Source organism: Acromyrmex echinatior, chromosome 1, assembly GCF_024713525.1.
Source record: "Acromyrmex echinatior isolate Ae372 chromosome 1, ASM2471352v2, whole genome shotgun sequence".
Classification (NCBI taxonomy): domain Eukaryota; kingdom Metazoa; phylum Arthropoda; class Insecta; order Hymenoptera; family Formicidae; genus Acromyrmex; species Acromyrmex echinatior.
This window is the reverse complement of record NC_141852.1, coordinates 20,147,926-20,160,504: the sequence shown is the minus strand read 5'-3', so window position 1 is coordinate 20,160,504 and position 12,579 is coordinate 20,147,926. Positions and strand designations below refer to the sequence as shown.

General features: G+C 34.7%; 2 protein-coding genes across 3 annotated transcripts in view; one reads left to right on the top strand and one right to left on the bottom strand.

Moving 5' to 3' along the window:
* The window catches only part of LOC105154874 (uncharacterized), a 51,277-nt gene extending 39,371 nt beyond the window's left edge, over window positions 1–11,906 (top strand). Inside the window, exons 7-9 of one of the 2 annotated variants that reach the window (XM_011070654.2) lie at window positions 5,966–6,026; window positions 6,382–6,428; window positions 6,977–11,906. In XM_011070654.2, the coding sequence (XP_011068956.2) occupies window positions 5,966–6,026; window positions 6,382–6,428; window positions 6,977–7,782 (914 nt within the window). In that variant the 3' untranslated portion in view covers window positions 7,783–11,906. Of the gene's footprint in view, window positions 1–5,965; window positions 6,027–6,381; window positions 6,429–6,937 lie in introns of both variants that reach the window. The other variant, XM_087409414.1, reaches the window with a different exon arrangement.
* The window catches only part of LOC147911036 (uncharacterized), a 41,087-nt gene that overhangs the window by 6,809 nt on the left and 21,699 nt on the right, over window positions 1–12,579 (bottom strand). The gene's annotated exons all lie outside the window — the stretch shown is intronic.

Sequence of the window (12,579 nt, the reverse complement as noted above, 5' to 3'; positions counted from 1 at the left end):
CCGGGGCGTTGTTAATTATCTGCCGCCGTTTATCAAGCAGTAGAGAAGAAAGTTCCCTTGAGCGTTTCTTCTTCTCTTTTCTACTCTCGTTTCTCTTTCTCCATTCGTCGTCGCTTTTTTCCTTTTCTTCTCTTCTCTGCGTGTATAACCTCGCGTCCCTCCATTTTTTCTCATGCCAAACGGCCACTCATATCTATGAGGCTGCGTTGGGATTTGGTGTACATGTAAGTCGTGATTTAAGAATCGAGTTTTGATCTCTGGTTTATTTCGAGGTTATCTTAAATCTTTATGTATCTAAGATCTATTGTCGTCAAGGTATACTTTTTCAAGACAGTAATCTTCGGACGCTTGAAATTTTGAAATTTATTCGAGAGACCTGTTTTATTAAACTTATACAAAATTCGAAACTTTCAAAATTGTTGGAATTTGCAGGATTCCTCGGGAAGTTTATAAGTATATGTGAATTAACTAACGTAATCATCTCGGATTTCTGCCGTCGAAATTGCATGAGCGTGCTCGGTTACGTTATTGCGACTTACAGCTGTCAGATTTGTACGTGAGAAACTTATGAATCAACTAACTCGAACTTGGAAGGTGGAACGGTCCATCGAAGAACAAGTCGAGACGCATTCCAAGGCAAAAGAAACTGTTTAGTTGCTAATCTATCGAGCCACCACTTAGCATTTATCAATACCGTATATCCAATGTCTAATATCAAAACGCTGGTCGCATAGGGACGCTCGTACGCAAGTATCTCGTCACATTCCTTAAATTGATTATTAACTCTCAAATACATTTAAAAATCAAGTTTAGAGTAGAGTGTCAATTTTTTATTTTTTTCATTTTTCACATTTAAATTTATTCTTAATTGATATTCGCAATGGATCCAGGCGTTTTCTTTAACTATGTTGGAAAAGTTGTTTATAACAATTTTTTTTACAATATTTTACATAATCTTATTTTTTGGATTTTTTTGATCTTCACAATGAAAAAATCGTTCAATTAATTTTAAAGAAAAATACATTAACTTTTAATACACGTGATGATTTTCTGGTTTTTTACTATACACACGAGGAGTTTATTTATACAATCTTGGATTTTTCTCATTTAATAAATATACAAATTTATTAATTGATTCCTACCTACAATTTAACACCTTTAAAAAGTATTTATAATATTGTATATTAAAAAAAATTGTATACATAAGATTGTGTATTTAAAAACATTGTACATAAACGTTATAACTAACAATAAGTAGTTGGTGCGCCTAATTTTTCAAAGAAAAGAAATGTGTACCAAGGATTAATTTAAGCTGATATTCATAATTGATTCTTAGATTTAGAACTGTCTTAAGTGCAGTCTTAAGATGTCATAAGCCAATCACAGAACAATCATATTAAGACGATCTTAAAATAAGAATTGATTATAAATACCGGCTTTAAAATATACTGCTAATATCAATTAAAGAAGCAGAGTGAATACGGATTAGGATTTATATATTTCGCCAATTGTCTCGATGTGTATCTAATTATTTCTGAAAATAAAATATAAATTATTGCACTTCGAAAGTATTAGGCATGCTATAGTCTTTTTGCGCGAACTCAAATCATAGAATGATTCGAATTCGCGCAAAAAGATGATTATCATATTAATTTTTGTTCAAGTATTTTGCAAAAAAATCTTCATTCTCGGTGCGTTTTGCGACACACTCCGTATACGTACACATCGCGATCGAACTTAAAATCGTTCGATTGATTTAAAGCGGCAGTAATCGGCAGCTTGAAAAGACTCTCTAACAAGCCGGTGATATTTTCATGTTTATGTATGCCAGACATTAACGTCCTCCCTCGTTTTGATGGTTCTTATGTGCAATGTCCGGCGGAACTTTACACTCTTGCGGTACTAGGATCTTTCCCGTATTCTCGGTACAAGACCAGGATCTACCAGAGGCTATTTGAGCTGACGTATACCTCTCGCGTATATATCATATTGCCACATTTACTACGTCGCTTCGGGTCATACTTCACGACTACTCCAGTAGCCCGAAAACCAACCTTCACGCCGTACGGGGAGTGGCGTATGCAATTCCGGGTGCGCCGCCCGCCTTTTGTTCCTTCGTCGGCGATATCTTGGGGGCACGAACGAAAACAATATTTGCATGCGACCGCCCACCCTCGTCCATCAGTATGCACGAGGTTGTACTGCAACCGACCCCTTTCGTCTCTTCGTTTCGCGCTGTTTGAAACGTGACGGATCGAAGTTCATTACAAGCAGCAGAATTTCTACTTCGTTCGGAGTTACTTAGCGAAACGTTTTTACACCGCGTTTTTACGCCGCTTTCCTGAATTTCGAATTATGTTAAACTCAAGTAAGCAAAACTCAATTTTCTTGTATGTGAAAGAAACTTGTAATAAAGCAAGATACTGTTCGAAATCTCTCTCGAGGCATATGGTAATTTAAGCTTAATCTTCTTAGAAAACTAACATTTTATTCGATCTAATTTAAGAGTTAATTAAATAGCTTATAAGCACGGAATGAAAATTTTAATAAATTGTAATTTTTAAGAGGTACACAATACTTCTTTTTTAGTAATATCCTGAAAACATAAATGAAAATCGTGATTGCGTGTGCGAAAATGTTTTAAGTACATAGCAATGTTCATAAATCTATATAACTATTAACGACGGAAATAAGTTTAAATAAAAAGATTAATAAAAAAGATATTTTTTTTACATAATACTCCAACATAAATTTAAAGATTCCGATGATCGTATTTTTTATATTATATTATATTGTATTATTTTTTTATATTATATTTTAATACAAATTTAAAGCGACTGTACGTTTGCAAATAATTGCATCAGTGTGAAGACTATACTTTGAATTGATCATGGGCGCATCCTTAATTAATGATATTGCTGAATATACCAGGCACATTTTCGACCAACAAACATTATTATCATCATGCTTCAGCTCCCGTCGAGCAACGTTTGATTTCGGCTGCCAAACAGCAGGGTGCTCAGAAAGACTTCCGTAATATCCCTCTGATCATAATTTCATACCGATATACGGATATGTACATATGTACACATCATTCAAGTGCCAATCTGTGAATTTCATTTCTTCGAATACCGAAGATTTTCGATGAGCGAAATTCTATATACCTATTTTTTCCTTAATGTCAATATGCTTGTCCTACGGTGAATTTTAGTTTTGTGATAAAACTATTAATTCAGTTATTAAAGAAGATATAATATATAATTATTTTATTTAACTTATAAAGATAGGAGGATGAGATATTATAATATTCGACAAAAATGTTATTTTTGAAAAAATGAACATTTAATGTCTGTCAAAGTAATCGTAAGTCTTCGACAATCTGCTTGAGGATCGGCTTATTTGTTAGCATAAAGGCAGCACTGCTCCACGGGGGTGCTGGCTCCAGATTCACATTAGATGTCGACGTGTTCTGAGAAGATTCCCGTCCGTTAAGAGTACATTTCTGGCGTATGCAAAATTGAGATGACCTCGTGATAGATCCCAAACGAGTATCGTCATAATATCTTGTATATTATTACATGTACGCGTACATTGATGTCGAATTACATCTGATTTTCTTTATTATTCCCTGATTTGTTTCAATTGTTACTATATTCTAATGAAAACATTGTTCTATAATTTACTAAAATTTCATGAGCTGATCAATGATCCAAGAAATATAAAGAGAATTTTTGTTATATACTACGATTATATATAAATAAAAAAGAATGTTAAAAAAAAACTGACTTAAAAAGATTTAAGTAAAAGAAATAGTAGAAATTATTTTCGTTATGTGAATGACATTGTGTTAGCTGTACATAAAGAAAAGGTGGAAGGAGTTCTAGAATTGTTTAACTCATCATGAAAGGCTTAAATTTACTGTTGACTTTGGCGATGAAAACGGCATAAATTTCCTAGGTGTTAAATTAATGAGACAAGAAGGAAATATCATCTTCGATATTTATAAAAAACCTACCAATTCTGGGAGATATTTAAACTTTTTTTCGAATCATCCGTTAGCACATAAAAGGGGAGTAATTATTGGGCAATTTGATAGAATTCTATTTTTATCCCATCCTAAATTTCATGAAAAAAACATCTTTAAATTAATTCACACGTTTTTAAATAATGGTTATCCTTTAAAGTTCATATTTTCAACAATAAAAAATAGAATAAAAACATTGGAAAATAGAACTAATTTAGATCAAAATCGCGAAGAAATTAATAATGAATGTGATCAATAGTTTTTGTAGGTTTTGATTTTCTGGATACGACAAATTATTAAAAAGTTTGAAGATCACCTTGAAAATTTACTACCATTTTTTTTATTTACATCTTTTTGGACAAAAATCAATCCTTTTTTAACACACATCCTCTTTTTAGATCCTACAAATGTAACATTTAAACGAAACAGTATAAAATTTTCTTTCTATTGATTTTCGAGAAAGACTGAAATTTCGTTCGTGAAACGAATTTATAGAAATATCTACGATCCTCTCTTGTTTCAAATATTCCGCAAGGTCTTCGGTTTATGTTCCATTCAAGTTGAGGATTTACGTTCTACGATTTTTCACACTGTTATTTTCCCATATATGATAATCCAAGGACTCCTTTACGAAGAAATAGCTTTTATACTCGAGTCTGCTAACACGTTGTTGCTCATTCACACATATTATATTTATCTTAATACTTTTACATAGAACGCTGTATCGAAGGATGTTAGATCGAAAATAGCTCCGATCAACAGTTTTATTAGACCGTTTATCACGATTTTTTTCACAGAAAATCTTATCTCTTTGCTGGCGCCATGCAATTCGCGTCTAAATATATTTGCATTATTGTCCTTCGTGAGAAATATAATATCACATCTATCAAAGGAGAAGGGCATAACTTGCGCTGTATAGTTCCGAGATACCGATGTACTCTCCGTTCGATTAAGCGGCTCACAGAGGTCAAATGGCGTATCATATGACTCGCGATGGGTCACTTAATTCGCCCTGAAAGCCGTGGTAAAGAGGTACGAAGTGCCTCTAAAGTACTTGGTACTTATCTTCCGCTCGTTTGCGCTTCGCTGAAAACAAGAAGACATAAGGGAGAAGGTCGGTCGTGCGGAATCCAAGAAGAAGAGATAGGTAGAGACGCGCTTCGATCGTTATACTGGTCAACTACTCTCATTAAGGTTTGCGGCTCTTGCGAAAATGCCGCCGCCGTAGTCGGAGTCACGAATCGTCGTGAATTCGTCGCAGCTTTTGCCGGTAATTTGCGATAATATTATAATCAGCCCCTTGCTGGGCCCGAAGAGGTGCCGACCTTACGCCCCAGGCCGAATTGATGACCCGTGGAATCGTACGCCTTGCCGCGCGTAGCGGTGTGCCCTTATTGACCGCCCTCTTCGCAAGCGAATATTTCTTCAGTTCCTGCGCGTCTTCGGGGCCCGTCTGACGTCTCGAAAGCGCTTTCGAGATACCAATCGCGTGTCCCGCTGACTGAACTCTCACGCGTATACATATATATATATACATCCGTGTCGTCGTATAATTACTTTATTTGTTACGTTTTACTCCGTTACTTACGAAACTCCTTCGAAAAGGAAATATATACAGAAAGTTTGCGATGTTTGGACACTTGAATTTATAGACCTTGTCCTTTCTTTGTGACAGTAAAGTATAATTACAAATATACACTGAAAAAAATTTCTGATTGAAAATGAACGAACCAGAAGATTCTGATGATATCAAGAGTTCTGATTATGTTAACTAAAATTATAATAGATTCAACCGAAAAATTATAATTTGTTCATTTTTAACCAGTATTTTAATTAAATAATCAAATTCTTTTTTCAGTGTATAAAGTATCTTTCGCGTGCTGCTTAAAAACTTGTACCACTAGATTATGTATTGTGAGATATATAAATTTTCTGTTACAGATGAACTTGTAGGAGTCCATTGCACGCACGGTGTGAATCGTACTGGTTATTTAATTTGTAGGTCAGTATCAAGTAATTTTATATCACCTTTAAGTAATTAAAATAAATGCTTTCATTGCCATTTGAATTTTTAGATATTCGAATTTTTCGGATATCTGAATTCGCCAAATATTTGCTTAATTTGTATCTGAATATCTAAATACTTGTCTTATGTATTAAGAGAGAGGCTGATAATTTATATTTATCAATTATTTATTATTTTAATATCAAATATTCGTAAGATTAGTAGAAAGCTTAGGATGCGTTTCGAAATTAACAGTAACTAAAACTCAATGTAAAGTATAGATTTTAGTTACTATTAGTACATTTCAGAACGCATTCCTACTTGAAACGATTACGGCGCTACTTTGTTATAGATATCTCATTCAGCAGCTAGGTTGGGATATTCAAGATTCCTTAAAAGGTATGTTATTTTAAAACATTGTACATATACTCCGTTCAACGAGAGAATGATCGGACGAAAACTCGTCCGTTTTGCGCAGGTCTTCATAGCGTTGTACAGCGTTACATTGCCTGTTATGCGCAAACCGATCATTCTCTCGTTGAACTGAGTATAGTAAAGTCCTGGTCTTTTGCAATTATTTTACTTTTATTAGATGTAATTAATGAGGGAATTAATTAATAATTTTCTATCTATAATATTTTTTCGATTACAAGTAATTGTTTATTAACTTGGAATTATTATCAATGAATGTGGAAAGAATTATTTGTGAATTATAAGCAGTTTTAAATTCTGTCAAAATTGTAGTGTAGATACATAGTAGGCCATGGTCATAGGTCAGATCGTTTTTTTTTCTGCACGCCAGGCAAAACGTAAGTCAATATTTGTTTCGTTATATATACGATCAATCTGAGACAGGTTAGTTAACGATGACAGTCAATGAGATTATACTTTGCACTCTATTGATAAAGCTTATCGTCCAAACGAGATCTTCCTCTGTCTGTATCCAGCTTTCGGAGAAGCACGTGGATATCCCGTCGAACGCGACATTTATCTCACCGCGTTACAGGAGGTCCAACGCGGTGAGAAGATCGACACAAGTAAAGTTGTATTGACGCCGGATCCTATCAGTGTCGCAGCTTCAACTAGGAAGAGTCCGAAACGCTCATTGAAAAACTTATCAGGCCGACCGATGGGGCCGCCGATATTCACGATACCGCGACGAGGTTTTGCAAATGGCAGACCATTTTCGTCTCAGAGATTCGGCAGAGGTATCGCGGGACCACCACCAGGATTCGGTCCAATGCCACCACCTCCGTCTGGTATGCCACCTATTCCGCTGATGAGTCCACCGCTCTATGGCCCTAGGCCATTCAGATATGGACCACCACCGATACGCCCGGTCCAGGCGATGCCACCAACACCGCCCGGACCTGGTTTTCCGCGTCCCGCTTTTCCACCGCGTATGTCAGGTCCACCGAGAATGTCAGCTCCACTAAGATTACCAGCCGGTCCAACTGCGCGATTACCGCCACCGAAGATGCCACCACCACCACCACCACCACCGAAGATGCCTCCACCTTCCAGATCCAAACAACTCCAATCACAGAAGAAGCAGCAAATTCGAAATGGAATCATGGAGCGCTCGGTAAACATTCGTATGAGACGAAATGGTCCAGTCAACAACAGAACCTTGCCTAAAGTGCATAAGGAACAGGATTTTACTATTGACACGTTCGAAGAAAATTTACTTACGACCTCGAATGTCACGCAATCGCGACGGCAAACGAGAGGACGTTATAATCGATCCAAGTGACCATATACTTGTTAGGAATGCGATGATATACTTAAATGAAGGATTTTCCGTTTGACACATCGCAGTTAAAACAGAGATTCACAGTGTTTAAAGTAGCTTGTGCGCATAGTCGCTGTCGGGTAACGAACAGAGATATTTCACAATTTGCACTGTGATTATTTTTGGACTTGGACTTGGACATTTACTGGACCCCCCAAGTTATATAAAGTGTGAATTGTTACATCGATATCAATAACACGTACCTCCCGTAGATATTTTTTTTTATTTTACGAATGTATTTTATATTGAAGACAACGCTAACGAACTTTATCGGAAATCTCATGATCATTTTCTGGCTTATGTCTATGTACACATATTTTTACTTTAATAATTCATTGAATGAGTATTGTTTATGTTGATTACATAATGTAAGATTCAAATTTTATTAAGGAAACACAACCAAGTATGTGTGTGTGTATGTCTCTCTCTTTCTTTGATTTTAATAAGCTTTGGATAAAACGTACATAAAAAAAAGACACGGTTTTTTAAGTCCTCAATTACATGTTAAGGAGATGAAATCTTCTCGTGAAAAAAATTGATTTTTTTCTTTCTGAGTGAATATTCTTGAGTGAATATTCTAAACACAATATAAAAGTTGAATTAAAAAAAAAGAATACATTATAATACTAAACTTTTTATAAATGAGATAATTTTTTAATAAAACATTTTTATTGATAAAAAACAAAAAATGTTTATTATTATTATAATAAAATACACAAACAATTCAACTTTTAATTAAAACTTGTTTTTGTATCTTTGGTTTGATATCCATGTAAGAAGAAAGAAATCGATTCTTTTTAAGGAAGAACATCTTAACATATGATTGAGTTTATAAAAAATACATATATTCTTATCTTTATCTATATTTTAATATATCTAAAACTTTTTAAAATCGGAAGGGAATATTTGTTTGTGTTTCTTTGTAAGTTTATTCGTAGACACAGTATCATGGGATTGTGACAAAAACCGTTTGGGAGTGTAATAAATAATTGTTTATATGTTTGTTTAACGGGAAAATAAAATATTACATTATATCTAAAGACAGAACTGTCCATGACTGTCTTATGTATGTACTATTATTTGTAGATTAAGTGTGAGTATGTTATTAACATAACTTCAAAATAATTTGATGTACTATGAAATTTTTTTTATTTAAACATTTAATTTTTATTTAGCATTATATTAATTGCACACACACTTAAAGTCACAAATATAGTATATTTAAAATAAATAATAAATTACCTAAAAATCAAAATAGATGAAAATAAAATGGACAGTTATATTATTCTATAATACAATTTTAAAATGTGGACAGTTAGATATAAGAGATATATATATATATACATATATGTATATTATATGATATTATAAGAAAAAAATATGAAATTGAAAATTTCTTTATCCATTTACATTCGCGGGACAAACTCATAATTATTTTCATGAGTAGGCCAGGTAGAAGTAGAATTTTGTAATATTTTTAGCAAGACTTAATATCGATACTAAATAAATTAATCTCGCAATTAATTACTGCATTACAGATTAACAGCAGTAGAGATTTCAGCAAATCCGCGAAATCAGGTATATTTAACTTTATTTTCTTTAATATGACGTAGTTTCATTCTTTTCATATTGAATTATGAGCGAGTTTTATATTTTCTTTTCGATATGATTTATTATTGTCCCTTCTATATTATATCCGGTATACAATCAGTTCTTTTCTGAACGCTATAAATTTGTTCTCGGGGGAATTACTTCGCGAAGGAATTACTTTCTAGTAGTACGATGGGACCGATGAATGTTTTACGAGAATGCTCGATGGTAAAGTAGCTTATGTGGTAGTTCGACGTTGTCGTCTACTATAAGATTGCGTAGATAGATACGCGCGTAGCGTGAACGTAATTGAACGTACGCCTGAAAGATCGGAGCGGGCCATGGCTGATCGTGCATCGTGTATCACGATCCAAGATATTAAAGTGATTCAATATTCGGACTGGAGTCAAAGGGTCACGCGTGTAGGAGGGACACGTCTCTCGCGCGCCTGACCATATATCACGAACTGCCGTTGGCGTACGTGGAATAATTCCACGAGAAATTGCACGCGTCATACGCGAGTAACGCCTTGGGCCTCAGGGGCTTTACCCGGCGGCTTTAAAAGTGAGACTTGGTGATAGAAAGGGCATAAATTAAGTGCGTTCGTATGTGCGTTTTATAGCGTACAGCGTCTCTCTCGTATGGTAGATGTGCATTTGGTTTTGATTGTAATGACGCGGCAAATTTCGGCATATTGCTAAAAATCAATAACACATGAATAATATACAATTAATGCTAAGTAAAAAATATAATTCTTAAGTTATTAATATTGCTAATTTCCTAAAATGAAGAAAGAAAAATTTAATAAATTGGATATATTTAATATATTTAAACGATGACTAAATAAAAAAAAATTGTGCGCGTGTGTGTGTATGTGTGCGTGTGTGTGTGTGTGTGTGTGTGTGTGTGTGTGTGTGTGTGTGTGTGTGTGTGTGTGTGTGTGCGCGCGTGTGTGAGAGAGATCGCAAGAAATATACGAAATATAAGAAATTTAACATGTAAAAATCACGACTGAAATATTATATATACTTCAGAAAGAGAAATTGGAATATTAAGATTAAAAGAAATTATTGCAATGACATTTTAAATTCAATGACATCAAAATTCGACTTTTTTTCTTTTGAACTATTTGCTTGCTATAGGAATAATAGAAAAGATATAATGCATGAATCGTTTGCTTTCATCATAGACGAATTAATATCATGCTCTAAGTTATGTTGATGAGAGACGTAACATAGGCACATGTCGAATTTAAACGTTAGGAAGTAAAGGAAGAGAGAAGGGAACGATGACGACGAACGACGACGAGAAAAGAGGTCGTGGATGGAAGGAATTCGAAAACTTTCTCAGAGGTGGAAAGATCGTCGCCCTTCTCGCGCCACACTCCCGGCTCACGGGAGACAATCCGAAAGTAACTTCTGGTGCGGGCTACTGGCGCCATGAGAAACAATCGTCCATCGCGATCGTTGGGCGCAATCGTGAACGCGAGACAACTGTTTCTCCGGGCCCCATACCTATCTCTCAGTTAGACATTAGATTTATCGACATATTTTCTCAGTCTTTTGAGAGACTTTATTTACTTTTGTACAACGTCGTCTACCTCGCTTTCGTGCACCGCTGCTGTACGCGCGACTACCCGCCTTGTTTCGAACCGCACCGGACGCTGGTCGATCAGATCGGAGGGGGATAGCAGAAACGGAGGTTCAACCCGCCGGGAAACAGTGTTTGTATAAATTCTATTTTGAGCAGAAGAGAAGATACGCGCGTGACAATCGAGAATTGATAGAAATTGGATAAAGATCAAGGGAGCTTGAGAATATGTTATATTACGTGGAGCAAATTTGTCGGCATTTAAAAAGAGAACTTTAAATTATTGCTATTACTTATGTCGTAATTAGTAATTCGAAAAAGAATGTGAGTTTTCAAGCGAACAATCGCTGTACTATTATCTCGAATCTTGAGACTGCGAGTTTACTTTCGATTTTTGTACTTTTGGGCGAATAGAGCAAAAAGTTGTAAGTGTAACGCATTACGATCGAAAATAATAAATGTTCGAAGACTCGATATTTTTTTCAAATAACAGCATACAATACGCTTAGATAATGGAGTGCGATTAGTAAGTATATATCCAGATAGCAAAATGTCTGCAGTCTTCTAGCAGATTGTCAGCAGATTTGAGCAGAAAATGACGATAGTCTGCCATCAATTAGCATTCCGCATTAGGTTTGTGTTCTGTTAACATCGCCTGTCGATATAATGTGAAGACAAATTGTTGGCAGAAATTGAGCAGATTCTGTCGACATTATCTGATGTTTGTAGAATCTGTTACGTTCTTTCTAGCAGTCTGTTAACAGTATTATATATATCTAATTCTGTAACAATTCTGTTATTTTGTTGGCACAGTGTGTACAGACATTTAAAAAATCTGCTTTCAGACTTGGCTATCTGGGTGTGTATATATATATATGTATGTTAATAAATTACACTTATCCAAACGTTTTTCGATTTCTTTCCGAGTCATCCTTGAGGAATAAATATAATTTTATTAACATAATTAACGATTTAATTAGATGATCATTTAATAAGCGGTAAGTTGAAATAATAACTTTTTGTTAGGGATATTGACAGAAATTTCTATTATCGTAACTGATACAGGGTTACTGCGAACGAAGATCGCATGATCTAACTATCGCGTGATTGTACGAAATGATCTTTTGGGTGCGTTTCGACAGAACTTTTCAAATAATTCGTGAAAACTCACAGAAGGACAAACAAGTCCATAAAGACTTCGCGTCATTTCGCTGTTTCTTCTTCCTCACGTCTAGTTTCCCCTTTCAGTCGCTTTACATTTCTTTGAAGTGCGATCTATCAGAAACACAGATCACAAATCAGATAATTCATATGCTTATCTGATCCATATCTGATTTGTATGCGCATCAACAATAAGTTGCAGAATGAAATAATCGTCAGAAAGAAAGTAACGAATCAAAAGGAAATAATAATGATTTAGTATGCAAAACTATTTCTTATTTTCATTAAGAAAAATATAATTTTTTATTTGTTACATCATATATTGTTATCATCATATATTGTGTACGCGTAATAAAAAAGTTACTTTAATAAAGTGATTAAATTTCATAGTGTATTAGAATGAATATAATACCCACA